General features: G+C 37.8%; 2 protein-coding genes across 3 annotated transcripts in view; one reads left to right on the top strand and one right to left on the bottom strand.

The window, feature by feature from the left end:
* Efl1 (elongation factor like GTPase 1) overlaps positions 1-422 on the bottom strand; it is a 119,873-nt gene extending 119,451 nt beyond the window's left edge. Inside the window, exon 1 of the mRNA XM_021644397.2 lies at positions 324-422. The gene's annotated coding sequence lies outside the window, so the exon portion shown is untranslated. The remainder of the gene's footprint in view (positions 1-323) is intronic.
* Positions 152-18,242, top strand: Saxo2 (stabilizer of axonemal microtubules 2). 2 transcript variants are annotated; one of them, XM_060367465.1, is made up of 6 exons: positions 482-617; positions 838-888; positions 1,584-1,731; positions 3,139-3,318; positions 5,118-5,320; positions 15,633-18,242. In XM_060367465.1, the coding sequence occupies exons 4-6, from the start codon at positions 3,296-3,298 to the stop codon at positions 16,574-16,576; spliced, it is 1,170 nt and encodes a 389-aa protein (XP_060223448.1). In that variant the 5' UTR covers positions 482-617; positions 838-888; positions 1,584-1,731; positions 3,139-3,295; the 3' UTR covers positions 16,577-18,242. The 2 variants fall into 2 exon arrangements, with proteins under 2 accessions (XP_060223447.1, XP_060223448.1); XM_060367464.1 differs by lacking the exons at positions 838-888; positions 1,584-1,731 and having other exon boundaries at positions 152-617.
* The last annotated feature ends 1,027 nt before the right edge of the window (positions 18,243-19,269 follow it).

Genomic DNA, 19,269 nt, shown 5'->3' with positions numbered 1-19,269 from the left:
GACGTAAGAACCTCGGCCCTGTGACTGCACTGAGTGTCCTTAGAAGTTTCGGATCACGTGCTTATGAACACAACAGGTGCGTGACACTTCCATCCCTCTCTCCAAAAAAAAAAAAAACAAAAAAAAACAAAAAACACAGTAGCAAACGGAGATCTGCACGCCCCTTCCTCCGTTCCGGCTCTGGGAGTCGTTGCCGCTGGGGGTCCTGGGTCCTTACGCGGTGCAGCCGCTCCAGGCCCTGCTCGCCCGGCCCTACCGACACAGCCCCTCGGGCCCCCATCCTCGTCTAACTGCCGGCATCCCTGGCAGGACCCCCAACTCACCGGCTCCGCGCCGCACGCACTTCACTCACGCTTTCAGGGCTCCCGGAAGAGCTCAGGCCGGAAGTCTCAGGCACCGGGGGAGGCGGAGCCTGCGGGCCTGCGACCTCTGACCCGCGCGCACCTAGGACGCCTCCGGAAGTGGCGTCGATTCCCGCCCCCGTGGGGATCCCGCGGTTGTCTTGACGACAGCGGACGCCGTGGCTGCTCTCAAGTACCGGCTGCAGCCCTGGCGGAGAGGGACGCCGGAGCAGAGAGCATGAGGCCCCTGTGTCTGTGTCAGATTTGCACCTGCGGGTAAGAAGAGGCCGGCCGGTGTGGCGTCGGCGGGGCCGCGAGCTCCCACCTCGCTGCCCACACCCGCAGCCCCAGGACCCTCTAGCCTGAAGTGGCAGGGCCTGGCGAAGACACCCCCCTCCCACCATTCCCCTCTCTCCCCTTTCCCGCTTACCCTCTGCGAAGTGCACCCCTTTTCTCTACGTACTGGCTCCTGGGGCAAAACTTTTCTTCTTTGCAGTCCCCGAGGCTTCCTACCCAGAGATTTAAACTAAAATACAGTCCAGGCCAGGTAAGTGGTATGAGCAGATGTGGCCGGTAAGTGATGGATTCTGTCCTGGGAGAGTTCAGGCACCCACCCACCAATTCTAGTGGTTAATTTCAAAGAGCACTGGCCAAGGGCTTCCGTTTGCAACCCAGGGCTCTCCAACCTCTAAGCCGTATTCTTATTCCTGTCCAGACAGTGTTCTCTTGGGCTCTGACAGAAAAAAAAAAAAAAAGGTCTAAATCTCGAATTTGTTCTGTAAGTTCTGCCTAACAACCCTCCACTGCCAGTAAACACATTTCCTTTCCTCAGCCTTACTGTTGACCCAGGCATTAGATCACCTTTGCTAAGTAAATATGAGTAATGCCAAGCCCTTTGTATTTCTAATCCCCTTCTAAGGGCAACCACCTACAATACATGTGGATTGAAAGCCAGTGTCTCTGCCTCTTTCATAATAAACCTTGTTTGTATGTAGGCATGGATGGAAAAATAATTTTAAGGCATAAATCTGCAAAATCTGCAGTGTAAGAAAAAGTGTATTTTAATCTGAATTTACAAAGTAAGTTATTTTTACATCCAGCAATCACGAAATCATTATAGTGGGGGCTCTCCAGTCTTTAACTAATATCACTTTCCAAAGAAGGGGGCACTGCCAGTGTCATAGGAAGCCCCTTTAAGCTTTGAACCATGACTGATAAGTTCTACTGAAATGTCTCTTGCAGAAGCTTAGTTCCTTCAAGAGCGGTGGCTCTGCTGCTTTCGTTTTTCATAATTGCCGTACAAGGATCTTTGACAAAACAGGGAGTTACTATAACATACATAGTTACACTCAGCCAATGGTTTTTAAATGTGACTACCTCCATGGGACAGGTAAGGGAAAGGTTCTTCACTGTCATTCCACCCCACCTCACCACACCCCTATCTTTTGCTTCCTGTCCTGCTGCTGGAAGGGAAGAGAGAAGATCTTTCCCTGTTCTTTTTGTTGAAGATTATCTGTTCGAAACGTTTGTATCACTGTGGTAGTGAAACCAGATAGAAAGAAAGGAGGAAGGGTCTACTTGGGCATACAGTTTCAGAGGGTGCAGTCCGTGGCAGTCAGGCAGGGTGGAGTTCTTGTTCCTGGAACATGAAGCAAGGCTTGTTACATGCTGGCCGACAGGAAGTAGAAAGCCTTTGGAAGTAAGGGCCAGGCTATAATCTTTCAAGGGCTGCTGTTAGCCACTTACTTCTAACAGGTAGGTGCCAGCTTCCCAAAAGTCTTCCAGAATGGTTCCATCAGCTGGAAAGCAAAGGCTCAAAACATGTGAACATTTCAGATTCAAACCATAATACCATCTTTTCTCTCTTATGAAACTAAAATTCACTTATTTTGATCTCCCATTAGAGAACCTGCTTTTATCATTTCTATGAGCGCTTTTTCAAAAAGACAGAAAAGTTTGACAAGTGTAAACAGCCATAACTGCTAGCAAAACTACAAAGTAGAAGGAAGAAAATTTTCCTTTAAAGATTGTAAATGTTAGGCTTGTAATTTGTCTGCACTTTTATGTCTTATACTTGTCCACAATCTTTGGTATGTTACACTGTGAAATCATTGCTTTCATGGACAATAAAAACAATGACAAATTCCAAAGCTTTGACTTGTGTTTTTTAATCAGTGCAGCTCTATCAGTATATATACATATATGACCTATGTACTCTGCTCCTGGATTTTCAAAGTATCTTGGACTCTGCATAGGACAAAATCACTTCAGCACTTTCCAACAGCCTCATTTTCAGTGGACATTGCTGAGTCTCTTGGCTCTTCTGACTTTACAGCTTCTTAGACACGTGGGAGAACAAGGAGATGTCTAATCACGATGCTGCCTAACAATTCCCAGCTCCAGTCTCTCTTGGCTTCTACTATATTCCATGCCCTCCACCACCAAAAATGGATGCTGTTCTCTGTCTCTTTCCTTTTGTAGCTATATTCTGACTCAAAGTCACATGCGAGTATCTGTTGTAGGTGAAACCTAAGCAGAAAACTTATCTTCCAGACAACTAGGAAATTCATGTGTTAGCTTTTCTACTTCAGTAACATAAGTCACTAAACTATTATGAGCAAACGCAGTTTTTGCTATGTAAGGCTACAGTGTAATTTATTTTCATAAACACCAATGCAGAGGGGAAAGCCTTGCTAAAATTCAGAAGTTGTGAATTCACTGGGATCCTGTTAACATGAAATAACCACACGAGATATTTGTAAGGAAAAATAATATTTCCGTTTATTTGTTTGTACAGACGGCATCGTTGTCCATGTGGAATCACAAGGGTTTATGAACATTCTGGCATATCTTGCCCCACGACAGAGTATTTGGAAAAATATCCAAAATATGGTGATGTTCTTCCACCTCAGAGTCTTAAACCAAAGCAAGAATTTCAAGCTTACCGTGGTAGAATGGAAGGAGTAACCACATTTAAGTAAATATTGAGAAATTGTTTCCTTATTTTTTGCCCAACTCTTCTGGTCTTAATAAAGTTCTCTTACTATTTAAATTTAACTTGCTATTTGATTTAAATTGAACTAATATGAAAAGCAAGAAATTAATTCACAACTTAAGCAGAAAGATAAAAATTAAGTTACTTTAACAAAGAGAAGAAAAGGGAAAACAAAAAGTTTTGATTTTTTTAATTGCTTAGAATATCTCATATTTATGTATTTTGCACTGTTACTACCATCTAGAGGAATGCCTCTGCTTCCTGATATGTGTGTGTATGTGTGCGTGTGTGTGTTCTAGTTTTGCGTCTCTGATTGGTATCCAGTACTTTAGCCTGACAAGGCAATCTTTCAAGTATGCAGATTTACTCCTATTATGACCCTGATTGAAATACTTTAAAATGTTTCAGTTGTTTAACATAGACCCAATTCTTTCCATAATTACTGCATGAATTATCAAACCCTGCTTGCTTCTTCAGTTTTTCTTCCCTATTTGGAATTCTCCCTCCCTCTTTTCCTAGCTAATACTCATCCAGTCTGTAAATATCAACTCAATTTTCTTTTGTAATGTCATCTCTGCCACCCTACCTTTTTGTTAATTTAGCTTTTGAGGCCAAGTAAACTTCCTTCTTATAACTTCTCAAACTACCTTTCTAGTTGTTATTAGATTTGTTTCAGTGTTCTATACCAACATAAGTACATCTGTTGTTTTCTCACTATTCCATTTTCAGAAACAATACCTATTACTTGGAGTAGGTACCCAACATTCCTAAAAGTGGGATCTTTTCTTGCCTGATTTGCTCATGCTGATCATATTGACTAGAAAGTAAACGGGTAATTTATCTGTAGTACAAAGAATAAGTGTCATCATATACTGCATGTTTCTGTAATACAGGAAGAGACCAGGTGTGTGTGTATATATGTGTGTGTGTGTGTGTACTTGTATAAGACGTTTGATCTTAACAGCATAATTGTAGCACAGTTAGGTAATGTTGGGATTGACAGTGTGTATATTTAAAATAACTCCATGATGTACATGATATTATTATACAACTTTATGAGGAAACTAGGGCACAGACAGGTTAACTAAGTTATCCAAGGTTATCTAATCATTAAATGACAGAGCCAACATTTGGATTCAGGCAGTCATGGTAGCCTTGAGTCTGATTTTCTTCATTCCACAGAACTGTCTCAGCCCCTTCAGTGCCACTTCTGTCACAATAATGTTATATATATAAGGCACAGGATGTCTAGATTATCATTTCATTCCCATCCACAGCCAGAGATTCTGAGAAATCCAAAATCTTAGCAGGCTCACATCTGTCTCAACCACAGATGGTGATCAATTTGTCAATGAACAGAAAGATATTAAGACTTCCATCGGAGGAAACTATGCCCAAGTACAGTCTATGTAGGTAAATGTGGCTTTTGACAAAGTGGCTATGATGCTAATTTTGGCAAATTTATCAGCTTATCAAATATTTCTTCTGATATTTCCTTCTATGTTATATAGTTTTTAAAAATCCACATACTTGAGAATTTTACTCACTTAAGATTAAATTGAGGAGCTGTTTCAGTTTTTTAGAACTAGAATTTTTTGCATCTTTTCTTGTTATTGGATAAAAGAATAAAAGAATTTAATTGCTTCTTTCAAATCAACTATTACCATTTTAAATATATCCTTAGATTGTTCAAGACAAAATTGAAGATTTCAGTACTGAAATAATCAAAACAGATAAACCAGTGAGACTGTGTTTCACACACACACATATATATATTTCAGGTCAGATTATCGCCCTTATGAAGTAGTCAAACCACCTCGCCACATACCAGAAGAATATAAACCCAAACAGGGGGATATTGATCTTGATACTACCTACAAGCGAGATTTTAATCCTTACAAAGTACAGCCTGTGGTAAAAGTCCGGCCTGTGGAAAGACAACAAGTTAAAAGAGGAAAGTTGGATACTGTCCCAACTTATAAAGGTAACTTGTCATTGTAAAAACAAAGGTGCCCCATACCTAAAAATTCCAGCTTTGAGCTTTACGATCAAATTGTAATCTTCTTGTGCTGTCATACTTAGCCACAATGGTTAGAAAATTCTCCTTGATCAAAATAAGATTGTTAGCAAAACCCGGTTATATACAAACGAAACTGCCTCCTGGGGAGCTAGGAGTCCTAGACTCTTCTTCAAATGTGTCCACTAAGTTGTCTATATTTCAAAGCATATTAAATAATAAAGGATGTCACTGAACAAGAGTACATGTTATACTTGCCACTTTTTCACATTTAGTTAATATTGTCCTTTTCATCCTTTCCTATCCTATAATGTGTTGAAACTCCGTTGGAGTTGTTGAAAAGATAAAGTAGCAACCGTCCTCTTGATTCAAAGTCCAGACCAACCTGTAAAACTAACAAATTATAGATTGACAACCAGAATATTACTTTTATACTATAAAGCAATGACTCTCAACCTTCCTAATGTTGCAGCCCTCTAATAAATACAGTTCCTCATGTTGTGGTGATCACCAACCAAAAATTTTGTTGCTACTTCATAACTATAATTTTGCTACTGTTATGAATCATAGTGTAAATATTTTAGGAAATAGAAGTTTTTCAAGGGGGTCACAACCCGCAGGTTGAGAACTGCCGCTCCAAAGGCTAGATGAAGGCTAAATCTCTGATCTATAAGCAGGTGGTTCTTGATACTGGGCTTGAAAATAAAATCAGCATGTGCATCCCCACGGAGGCAGTGCCAGGCGATGACGGGGCCCCTCCGCTAAGCCTTGCTTGCAGCAAGAAAAAAGTTAGAGAATACTTTCTCATTGTTAGCAGTTCACTTACAAGTGTGAGCATTGGCAACTGAATGACCTCTTTTTTTTTCTTTATTTCCCAAAAGACTACATGATTTTAAAAGTTTTTAAAGTTTTCTTGAAAGTCTTTATTTAAAAACAGACCATCTTGATATGAGCTATTCTGTTTCTCTCATTAGTAACACAGTTGCTCATAAAGGCTTATAACATTCCCATTGGTTATGTGCAATAGTTGATTGGATATGTTTCAATATAAAACCTTTTTCAAGAATAATGGCATACATAGTTAATTAAGTAAAAGCTAATGGCTATTTTTAAAACTTTTACCATAAAATGGGTAAGTAAGTGCAAGGTACAATATACCATGATAGAATGGGGAAGTTAGGAATAATGTTCTTTCTGGTTTTTTAAAAACTGAGTACATACACTGCTATAGAAATGACAAGTTATAAAGACTATGAATGGTAAGTAAGTATATACAAATATAGCACAAGCAAATTACTGAGATATTGATATGCATAAAAGATAATTTTGACTTAAAAGATAAAAAGTAAAAATTACTTTGTCATTTATACAACCATAGTAATTTTCTTCTGTGTAATATATATTGAAAACAGTCGTATTGATATCCTTCAATGGTGTGTGCATATATGTAACAGAGAGACACTATAGTGTTCCAAGATTTCAGGCATGAAACAACTACCTCAACTGTACTTAATTATGTGTGATTGTAATTCTGTGTGTATAATCTGAAGAGAGCAGGTATGTCTACAGTCTAAGAGTGGAGGGCAGAGGGAAGGCAGAAGTAGAGTATTGTAGGGGGGAGCACACCCTGCAGTACGCGTAGATTTACCTTCTGAATACAGCTTTCATGGATCATGAATGTATCTGTCCTTAGAAATCCATTTATAGTAAAATGTAGAAGCTCAGAGCAGATCACTGTGACTTGATAGAGGTCAAACTCTGCTCTGTGCTTGCTGCTACGGAGAATACCGAAATCTAGACTGGAGAGTCATTGCTGACATTCGGAAGTTTTATAGCCAATAACTAAGGATGTTAAAAAAAAAATCTGTGCGCTGAAAACTGTATAACATGGATAAAAGGAAGCTTTCTTGGACCCATGGATTGGGAGCAATAGTATCACTAAAAGGTCTGTGATACTCAGACAAAGCAGTCTACAGGTTGAATGCATTCCCTACCAAAATTCCAGTGGCATTGTCTCAGAAATAGCAAAAACAATTCTAAAATTCATAGACACCACAGAAGACTAATAGCCAACGTAGTTTGGAGAACAAAGTCTGAGGTATAGTATTTCCTGATTTCCAATTGTATTACAAGGCTACCATATTAGTATGCTAAAACAAGAGAATGGATACACAGACCCGTGAAACAGAATCAAGGGCTCAAAAGTATATATAAGGACACACAGCCAACTAATCTTAAACAAGGGAGCTATGGATGCACAAATGAAAAAATACTACAGCATCTTCAATGGTGTTAAGAAAACTGAGTAATCCCCATACAAAAATAATAAAATTGGATCTTTATACCACATAAAAAAAGTAAATGATGACTCAATATAAGACCTGAAATTGTAAAATTCTAAGAAGAAACATGGACTTTGGGATTTGATTTAGATAGGAACCAAAAGCACAGACAACAAAAGCAAAAGCACATAAGGGGAGGTTATATAAAGCTAAAAAGCTAGACATAAAGAAGAAAATATTTGCAAACTATATATCAGATAAGGGATTAATATCCAAAATATATAAGAAACTCAAACAATTTAGTACATAAACCAACCTTTTCCCAAAGAAGACACAAATGACCAATAAGTACATGAAAAGATACTCAGATTCATTGAGATAAGGAAATGCAAATGAAAAACAAGGTAAGATACACTTCACATCTATTCTGTTGAATGTTATCAAGATAAAAGAGAACCCTTGTTGGTAAGAAAAAAAAGAACTTTGTACTTCTCTGCATAGAAATGAAAATTGGTACAGCTGCTACTGGAACAATCTAGAAATTCCTCAAAGAATTAAAAATGGAACTTCCATATGATCCAGCAATATCTAATCAAGATTTATACCTGAAGGAAATAAAATAATTACCTCAAGGAGATTCTATACATTCTTAAGTTGATTCTAGCATTGCTCACAACCATGACATGTTATTAGTGGATGGCTAGGTTAAGAAAGTCAAAAGTTAGAAGAACAATTCAAAAATTTGTACTTAGTAATTGGTTGTGGCATATCTATATATCATAAGAATATGAAATAAAATAAAAATGTTAATGTAGTCGAGCATGATGACATACACCTGTAAATGGCAGGACTTGGGAGATGGAGACAGGTGGATTGGGAGCTTGAGGACAGCCTCTATCTTCCTGTACAACAGAGGCTTGTCCTTGAACTCCTGATCCACCTTTCTTCATCTCCTAAGTCCTGCCAATACAGATGTGTGTCACCAACTTGCCTTCATTACACGTTTTTATAAGTTCTTCTGAACATGAAAAGTGTGGTGTAAGTAGTAGGAAATCACTGCTTTTATAATAACTTATAAAAAATGTTTAAAAATTAATTATTTTAATAGTAGACAGCCTGTGCAGAAAAAGAACTAAAATTTCATACAGTGCTGACCACCTTATAGATGAGCTATTAATTTTGTGAGTATATTTGCCAAGTCTAATTGAACTTGGCATAGAGAGAGTCAATTTACTATGAGGAAAAACAATGAACACTTGGTATGTGTGCAGATCCAGTTTGCAATCTACAAAACTCCCATATAAATGGCTTGTTTCTTTGTGAAACTTGCACTCTTTGATGAGCTAACAGAGTGAGCCAAAAATTCAAAGAAATACCCAAGAACCTTTTTTTGGGAGTAGAGACTTGGTAGATACAGCCGCATTAGAATGAAAGTTTTCCACAAACACCCAAATCATGTCCTCTAGACATTTAAACACAGAGCATGACTGTGTCTACCTAGTTCAATTCCTAATTGGATTGAGGGGATATGCTCCACACCCTGTCTGCTAAGTATCTAAAGGAACAAAATTTTTCCTACTGAAAACTAAAAAGGATTTAGTTTCTGTTACTGCTTTTTACACAACATCCTGTGAATAGTAAAACATTAGAAAATATCTGAAGAAATAAATGCACAAGAAACCATCAAAATTTGTGGTAGAATCATATATTTAAGTTCCAAATAGATAAACACAAAGAAAAACTATGGGGGAAAAAAATCTCTGGAAAGAGAATTGAACTAGGCTTTTTGTTGGAACCCAGTGGAATAGTGATCTTGTAGCACACAGGTCTAAGTAGGAAGTCTATATCAAATCCTCCCCTCAAATTTTATGTATTGATTTGGAAGAGGAGGCCGAAAGATTTTAAGATTTTAAGAGCCAAGGAAACAAATCTTCCAGATGGAACTGGTGCATACATGGCCTCACAGAGACTGTGATAGCATTCATGAGACCTACACAAATCCCAGCATGGAAAAGGGGAAGGGAGCACAAAGATCCCTAACGAGAAGGTTATCTGCAACTGATACTTGCTTACAGAGTAAAATAAAATCAGTTTTCTCCAATTGAGTAACACAGGGCATATCAACCACACTCCCATCAGGACTCATGTTCAGGAGTATTTGATTGGTGGTGGTGGTGGTGGTGGTGTGTGTGGGTGTGTGTTATTGGTTGGTAGTTTTTGCATTTTTTGATAGAACATGAAGTTGAATAGGCAGGGAACTGGGGAGGATCTGGGAGGACTTGGGGGAGGAAAAAATAATATGATCAAACATATAAAAATCTTTAGAAATGTTTAAAATATCACAAGAAAAATGTATAAATATGCTATATCTCAACTTTTTATAACCAGTGAAATAGTCTTTAAATTAACAAAAACTGAGAAATTCCAATAGCAATAGAGCAGAACTACAGAGGAGTAAATGATGGTCTCATGTTGAGGAAAATGATTCAGAAAGATGCATGAATTTAAGAATGATATATGGATATATAGATAAAGTTAATGTTGCTTTCATAAACTCATGGTATGTTTTCAAACAAATACAGGATTGATATATGTTCTGCAAGTGTTCAAAACAGCAAGCCACCTGAGTCAGACAGAGCCCATAATGAGTGAAATTAAGCATTTTTATTGAAAAATGCAGAAAGGTTTAGCAAAATTATAATAAAAAAGGCATAATGAAAACCTATACTAATTCACACTCATGTAGGGAATAAGTCATATGGAAGGGGGAAGAAAGATGAGGTAAAGCAAACAGTGATATATTCAAGCCCATCTGGATCACTCATTGCCTTAAATAACATTTAGAGTGGCTCTTCAAACATTAACAAGAGATTAAAAATCTTATGTCAAAAATTTATAATTTGCATAAATTTTCATAGTTCTTTGAAAAACATAATTTACTAAAATTAGCTTAAGAAATACAGTTCAAATAGATATCTTAGAGGAACTAAATTTGTAGAATTGCAGGTATAATTTAAAATGATAAAGATGATCTAGGATTTCCAACTTCTGATTAAGATGCAAAAAATGGAGTGTTCTCAATCAAACAAGGAAAAGCTGGGTACATAATGTATGGAATCAAAACTAGCCTTGAATCCCTGAGAAGGCTGAGATCACAAGGCCACTAACAGAACAAAAGCATGAGTACCACTGCAGAGCCATTGGTGCAAAGTGAATGTTGCAGCTTGGTGACAAGAGAAAGGAAACAAGACCCAAAACACAGCTTCGTTAACATGAAAGGAGGAGATGTCCCTGCGACTAAGCACTAGAGAGCTACTATAAAGGGACAGGAGCATCGCAAAGCTCGGCCTCTGTGACTCAGAGTGGTCAAAGCTGGAGAAGAGCAACAGACACTGCTCCCAGGACACACAGCAACACCACCTCACTTGTGACTCAATAACATCAACCTACTGTTGGGAAAGGGCAGGATATGGAGATACACATTTCCTGATATATAAGAATATAAAAATGGAACAGATGAGAAACCTCCCAGTCTTCAACCTGAACGCAGAAATAATACCAAAGATATTTGAAGCTACTGGTCCACTAAAAACAAAGAGACCCAAACTTAATTTTGGATTGAACCAAACTGCAGTCAATAAAGCTCTGGCAAATGAATGTGGATTCATTTCTGAATATAGGTATTATTAAGTATCCATGGTACATGCAATGTCTAGTTTTCAAATTATAAAAGGGAAGGGGGGAGTGAGAAGGGAAGGAGAAAGGGGAGAAAGACCTTGTCATGAGACCAGAGGAAAACCCAACTAGAAAGTAGCCAGATATTGGATCTATCAAAAAATCAAAAAGTTATAACTGATGGTCAGAAACGTAAATGGAAAAATTAACCAAGAAATGGAAGCTACAAAAAGGAGAATGCAATATCTACCAAAAAATGATAGAGATGACAATGCCTTGAATAAGTGATTAGAAAAGAGTACACTCAGGGAGGAGCAGTGGACTTCAAATAAATCATTATAAACCAAATGTATGGTGGGGAAAGCATGGTATGCACAAAGTTTCAGAACATGTTGAAGTGGCCCTAATGTGCATGTACTTGGAAAACCAGAAGATGGGGGGAAAAAACGGAAGAATTACCTGAATATTTAATAGAAAAAAATTCAAAAATAAGGAGTGATATAAAAATATGAACCTAGAAAGCTTTAAAATCCCAAGCAGGTTATATCTGTAATTTTACAATTGCATAGAAACATACAGATTGCTTAATGTGAAAGACACTATTAACCCAGGCATGGTGGCACACCCCTGTAAACCTGGTACCTTGCAAGTAGAGGCAGAAGGATCAGAAGGTAAAGACATCCTTAGCTATACAGGAAGTTGAAGGCCAGCCTGGGCTGCATGAAACCTTATCCCCAAAACAACAAAAAACATACATTAAACAAATTAAAAGCAGAAGAAGACTAAGACCATAGGAAACAGAAGATCGTGGAGTTCTGTCTCGAAACTGCTGAAGGCTAGGGCACACATGGAGTCCCCCAAGCATATTGAACATTAGTGAAAATATATTTCATAAAGTCTTTTCCACACAAGTAAAAAGAATTATCAGTAAATGTCATATGAAGTTTTAAGAGAAATTCTTCATAAAGAATTTGACCTTCACAAAGAGGAAAAAAAAAGTCTCCAGATATAGGTGCAATGACAACATAGTATTTTTTTTTTTTTTTTTGGATCAAAGATGCTATCAGTTTTCACCCTGTTTTTTTTTAACCTATTATAAATGTACATAGTAGAGGAATTGTAAATGTACTGTGCCTTAGTTGTTACTCCTCAGTCATATGTGGCATAACAATTCAGTCAACAGTAGTATGCTTTTAAAACCATAATCCACTAAGAAATCATCTAGTGAGCTCATAGACACTGGGGAGCATTGGTGTTCCCATAGCGAAATAACTGTAAAGATGCATCTCATTCTGTGCGTCCCCATCCTTAAGGTGCAAACCTGCATGTGTAAATCAGAATAATATTTCTCAAAAGTGGACTATGATTTGTTAAAAATCTGTATTGTAAACTTTAAAGCAAGAGAAACAAGCTGGCATGCAGGCCAAGTCCAGCCCACCATTTTCTGTTTGTGAATGTAACTGGATTGACACACCCATTCTTTTCCTTAGTACCTACTATTGCATTCTTGCTACGTTGATAGAATTGAGCAGTTGCAACAGGCACCGTACATTTAGAGACTTGTGTTTAAGCTTCAAAGCCTAAACACAAAACATTTCCTATTTAGCTCTTATAGAAAAGCATTTGCCAACACCTGCTCTATGATAATCCTGTTACTGAGATTGGAAACTTAAAAGAATAATGTGTATACTACTTCATACTACCAAGCATTATCTCTGCCCCTCCATATTCTTATTTTTTTTAAAAAAAATTTTTAAAATAATAATTATTATTAATTATAATTTATTCACTTTGTGTCTTGACTGTAGCCTCCTCCCTCATCTCCTTTTGGTTCTACCCTTCGGCTTCCCCTCCCCATGTCCATTCCCTAGTCCACTGATAGGGGAGGTACTCCTCCCCTACTATCTGAGCCTAGCCCATCAGGCCTCATCAGGACTGTCTTAATCCTCTTTCTCTGTGACCAGTCAGGCCACCTCTCCAGGGGAAGGTGACCAAAGAGCGGAGACTGCCCCTGCTCACCTTACTAGGGAAGCCACATGGAGACTGAGCTGCTAATGGACTACATCTGAGTAGGGGGTCCAGGTCTTCTTCATGCATGGTTCTTGGTTGATTGATCCATCTCTGCAGGCCCCCTGGGCCCAGACTTTTTTGGCTCTGTTTGTCTCCTTGTAGAGCTCCTGTCCCCTCTAGGTCTTACTATCTCCCCCTTCTTCCATAAGATTCCCTGTACTCTGCCCAAAGTTTGGCTATGAGTCTCAGCATCTGTTTTGCTACCCTGGTGGTAGAGTCTTTCTCGGGCCCTCTGTGGTAGGCTCCTTTCCTGTTCCCTGTCTTCTCCCACTTCTGATATCTATCCTGTTTGCCCTTCTGAATGAGGATTAAGCATCTTCCCCAGGGTCCTCTTTGTTTAGCTTCTTTAGGACTTTGGTATGTTTATCCTATATTATATGGCTAATATCCACTTATAAGTGACTGTATACCATGTGTGTCTTTCTGTTTCTGGGTTACCTCACTCAGGGTGATCTTTTCTAGTTCTATCTATTTGCCTGCAAATTTCATGATTTCCTTGTTTTTAATTGCTGAGTAATATTCCATTGTGTAAATGTACCACAATTTCTGTATTGAAAGTTCAAGTTACTCTGGTATTGGGAAATACTTTATTCATTCACATATTCACCTAAAATAAGCATTGACACTTAGGCAGCAAAGGCTTTCCCAGTATGACTGTGTGAAACTATAGATCTTCACTAACATCTCTGGTTTCCTTTTAGTTACTGGAATATAGTGCTATAATTTTATACTGTAGTTTCTAAAGAACATATATTCCTTCATGGTAGCTCAAGATTCATGTGAGTTGAAAATGGAACATTGTCAGGTACAGAGGTAGCTGGAGGGGTGTGCTCCAGCTAATGTGTACATGATTTCACTCATAATAATCTTTGCTTCCATCATAACTCTTCTCTTGTTGCTATCCTGACTAGCCTTCTCCAGTTACTTGTTTCTATACAAGTGTGTAAGAATATGACTTCTATCTGCCATCAATCTGAACACTACCTCATGCCATTCTATTATGTTCTTCCATCTGGTTCTCGATTTTAAACCTTGGGGTCACAAGACTGGTCTTTTCTTTCCATGGGGCTTCATAGGATTCTGGTAATTTAAAGATTCTCTGCTTTTTGGCTGGGTTTCTATTTTCACTAAATATCAGTAGCTTAATCATTTGGCCTAACCCTCAGCAGGAATATCTATGAATGGGGAATTATTCTTTTCGTAGCTAGTAGCCATATAGTAAACACTCAAGGTTTAACTATTCCGGTAGTCATTCCCCAGACTTTGGTTCACATTCTATTGTCTTACCTTATACATAAAAAAAATTACCTTTTATAAATTAACTTTTGGTATTTAAAAATGCTTTTCAGGATACAGTAAATTTTATGTTTCTCAGCTTACTACGTTATCTAGCTTGTAAAATACTTGTCATTTATAATTTATATTTTGGCGTTTTAAAATGTATTTTTTTGGATGAGGTAAATTTTTTAAATTTATTTTTTAATTATTCACTTTACATCCAGTTCGTAGCCCCCTTCCTCAATATTGAACTTCTAACTCTCAGATCTTAGCTCTGATAGTCACTTCTAAATTGTACATACAGTTTTGAACTCACTCAGTTTGGGCTCCTGGTCTCTAAATGATCTTCTATCTCTTCAGACTGCTTTAAAGCTCAATAATCCATAGAATCTTTATCTTTGACCAGAATCACACTGAAATTTGAAAATTCTCTTTCAGATTGAGCGACTGGTGTGTGTAGTATGTAGGATTTTAAAATTTTTATTTTAAAGATTCTGAAGGCCATTCCTGTGAGTTGTAAGATACTTAAAAAGTTGATCAATTGACTTGTAAATGTTTTTGGCCTTGCAAACTTGGGTAGCTCTAAAATGCATAATGAAGGCATTGACTTCTTCCTGTTGGAGGCTTCTTATTTTAAGGCCTAGATTTATATGAGGTACAGTGAGGTACAGTGATAATCCTAGCCAATACATAGTATACTGTCTTCACGCACAACATAGTCTATTGAGCTTTCTATCCAAAGTCACACTCATGTGTATCAAATGCCCTTGTATGTAGTCAGATGAATCTGAGAGTAGAAAATGATGGGGGGAAAAAAAAACAAAAGAGAACAAATATGAGGAAAACTTCATACTTGATGCTGTGCTTGTGGATCTAAAAGAAATCAGAGGATGGTTAGCCTTGAGAGAAATGAACCAGGATTCTTTGAAGATAGTTCAGTATTTAAAAATGTTTTGTTTGTTCTAATTTTCAAGATGCTTATAGAGCTTGGGATATTCAGAAATGCGAACTTTGTAAACCAGAGCAAGCTTACCACCCCCCAGATGTGAAATTCGGAAACTCAACTACATTTCAAGATGACTATGTTCCCCGGGAGATAAAGCCTAGGCAAAGCTTTAAGCCCTGCTCTGTGCTCAAGTGTTCTGCAGGCCCTTTTAATGGTGATACAAGCCATCGTCGAGATTATGTACCTCATCAGCTAGAAGTCAAGTTTGCAAGGCCAAAGGAAGTTTATAAGCCAACTGACCAGCCTTTTGAGGATCTCACCACTCACCGGAATGACTTTCAGGGTCTTTCTGGTGAAACTGCAAAAATCTGCAGACCTTCCTATACTAGAGTGACCCAAAGCACTCAGTTTAAAGGAAGCACTGAATTCCGTGACAGCTTCCAACCATGGGAACTCCCACCTCCCCAAGTCAAGAAAGTAGCAGAGTATGTGCCCCCTTCAGGAAGCATGCAGTTAAACAGCACCAGCCACCTTGACTATGTTCCCTATCAGACGAGCCGAGTTGTTGCCATTAGGCCAGTTTCTCACAGAAGGAAAAGCAGTTTTCCTTTCCAAGGAAAAAGCACCATGAAGGAAGATTTTCCAGCATGGGAAAGTTGTCGTCAAGGTCCTATTAAGCAGCAGCAACAGATTCCCAACCCATCTGGAAAATTTGATGGTTTGAGCATTTTCAGATCTCACTTTGTGCCACATGAATTGATTCCAACAGAGAGCTGCAAACCTTCGAATGCTGCTCCTAAGAGTTCCGTTCCACTTGATGATGTCACCATGTACTCTATACACTACACACCGAAGAACCAAGAGATCTGCCCGGCTAGCTATCCTTCCCCTCCAGGTTATATATTTGAAAATACAAATTCCCAAGGACATAAATTCTTTCGCAAGATTAGTCCTGCAGTGGAAGCCTTGTAGTAATCAACTAATGTTTAAAAGAAAGTTAATGAATGTTCAGTTTTTTTAAGAGAAACTTAAACTTTTTATAATGAAAAATATTATGAGAGTTATGCCATATCATTTTTAGCTTTTAAAACAAGTTGGAACATATAGATCAGAATTCTTAAGTCCATTTTAAACTAATAGTTTAACCAAGAATGCTCTTTGTCATTTTGTTTAGCTTTTTGAACTAGGGCCTTCCTATTTAGCACAGGCTAGCCTGGAACTTGCAGTCTATTTGTGCCAGTCTTCTAATCCAAGATTGTTGTTTAACAGGCATTTCTGAAAGCTAAATGATATGCATGCTCATCTACACATGCTGTCTCATAGCTTGTCCTAGGTCTGTTATCATTTACATCTCATTTTATAGTTTTGCAATCATACACTGTTCTCATCGTCAATTCTCAAATACATTGGGACTGTATAGAACAAAACTGAAGATGAGATATGGATTATTCTACCAAAAAATATCCAGGATTTACTTATTCATTCATTCATTCATTTTCAACGTATCTACAGAGCATGGAACAAGTCAAGTTTTTGTTGAGGATCTCACCACTCACTGGAATGACTTTCAGGGTCTTTCTGGTGAAACTGCAAAAATCTGCAGACCTTCCTATACTAGAGTGACCCAAAGCACTCAGTTTAAAGGAAGCACTGAATTCCGTGACAGCTTCCAACCATGGGAACTCCCACCTCCCCAAGTCAGAGACTACTACTCTGTTCCTTGCCCTGTTCAAGATACCAAGAGGCACTGTGGCTTGAAAAGGAGAGGTCCTATAGGTCCTATAGGAATCAGAGGACTGGAGTTCAAGTACTAATATCTTCAGTTTCTATTTGGGTCACTATAAGAAATCTGCTCACATACATAGCTCTGTCATCATGTATAAAAAACATTCATTCTGTGTACCTCACAAAAGTTTGTTGGTATCATCAAATCATATAATACATTTGAATACATAAAATATAAACATAAAGGGCTATTAACAAACCCTCAGATACTTTTTGTAGTTTTTTTTTCTTTCCAAATAAGGACGTTAACAAACTTAACACTTATTATCTAGTCTCCATATAGCAAGGACTGTAAAATAATCTAACTTGCTTTTCATTTGTGAGTAGCATGTGTTTGAAATAGGCATCTGCCCACTATAGCTTCATAAGTACCCTACAAGTTATGGCAGAGAATAGAAAACTTAAATACTTTGATATTAATGGCTATATTTTCAAAAGAAGAAAAAAATATTTGCTGGAACAGTTTTAGGGAAGATTTCCAGCTCTGACAAAAATCTTCAGGATAAAGCTAGGTGCATACAGTGGCCATATCCAGAATCATTGTTCATTAGTAAGGGCCATAACTACCTTTTTCACGACTAAAAGTGTAAAGATAAGTGCAACAAAAAAAAGGGGAAGAGATGGCAGTAAGGGACATGGAAATAGTGTAACGCCAAAAGTTTTTAGTGAACTAAAATCAACTGAGTGTTTTTGCTTTTTGAAACAGGGGCTCACTATGTAGCCCTGGCTGGCCCAGAACTCATTTTTTAGACCAGGCTGGGTTTGAACCCACTGAGATCTGCCTGCCTCTGCTGCCCAAGTATGGGTATTAAAGGCCTGTGCCACCACATCCAGCTGTAACTGAGTGTTTTAATAAATGGTCATGTATAGAAAATAAGATTAACTTTAATTTAAAATGAATTATAATGTTTCATAGTCATTTAAGAATATGTCATAAGGATGAATTCTTAATATTTTATTAAATATTTTAATTAATTGAAAGTAATCATCAGTATTTGCATTTATTATAAAAATTAATATCTGAAAAATGTTTCTATGTGTAATCCACTTAATAAAATGTATTGATTTTCATGAAGTCATTTCTGTATCATCTTATTTGAGATAAAACTTCTAAATAAATTCCCATCTAGATATACCTATACATAATTAGATACCAATTATTTTAGAATAGAAAATACTATTATAATAATCAAAATTAAAAATTGGGTAGTATTACACCATTCTCATTATCCTGGCCCATGTTCCAATGTTTAATATTCAAATCCCTTTGTAATTTGGTTGGATTGGTCTTCTCTCTGAGCAGAGGTCACCCTTAAGAAGACATCTCCTGGCATTTTCTGAAGCAGTCTTCCTTAGAACACATGGCATACTGTCTGTCTCACTGTAACCAAATATGATAGGTGTGAAAATAGAAATTGGAACAGAGCCATAACATAATACATTCAGCTGGGAGTTCAGGAACATCTCCCTTAAAGAACGTCAGCTGAGCTGAATCTTGAAAGATAAATGGGAAGAAATAAGGATGAAGAACAGAAGGAAGGACCATAACCTAGTTTGCTCTCCACTGCTGTGAAAAAAGACCATGATCAAAAATAACTTGGAGAGAAAAAGGTTTATTTCATTTGACAGCTTATAGTCTATATCATAAAAGGAATTCAGAGAGAAAACCCAAAGGAGGAACTTGGAGGCAGAAACTGAAGCAGAAGGTTGCTCAACCTGCTTTCTTACGAACTTAGATGATAGTCTCAGGGGAAGCACTGCCCATAATAGATAAGACCCTCCAACATCAATCATTAATCAAGACGATACACACAGAAGTGCCTGCAGGCCAGTCTGATGGAGGCATTTCCTCCACTGAGAGTCCCTCTTTCTTCATGGTC

The sequence above is a fragment of the Meriones unguiculatus genome, chromosome 14, assembly GCF_030254825.1.
Source record: "Meriones unguiculatus strain TT.TT164.6M chromosome 14, Bangor_MerUng_6.1, whole genome shotgun sequence".
In the NCBI taxonomy this organism is placed as follows: domain Eukaryota; kingdom Metazoa; phylum Chordata; class Mammalia; order Rodentia; family Muridae; genus Meriones; species Meriones unguiculatus.
Note: the sequence above shows the minus strand (reverse complement) of the source record. Positions and strands in the feature narration are given on the sequence as shown.

Bases quoted from the DNA above. Each gene is read 5' to 3' on its own strand.
- Saxo2 (XM_060367464.1), top strand. From the start codon at position 580: ATGAGGCCCCTGTGTCTGTGTCAGATTTGCACCTGCGG. The intron at 3,319-5,117 runs GTAAATATTGAG...TATATATTTCAG, and splicing joins GAAGGAGTAACCACATTTAA to GTCAGATTATCGCCCTTATG. The intron at 5,321-15,632 runs GTAACTTGTCAT...CTAATTTTCAAG, and splicing joins TACTGTCCCAACTTATAAAG to ATGCTTATAGAGCTTGGGAT.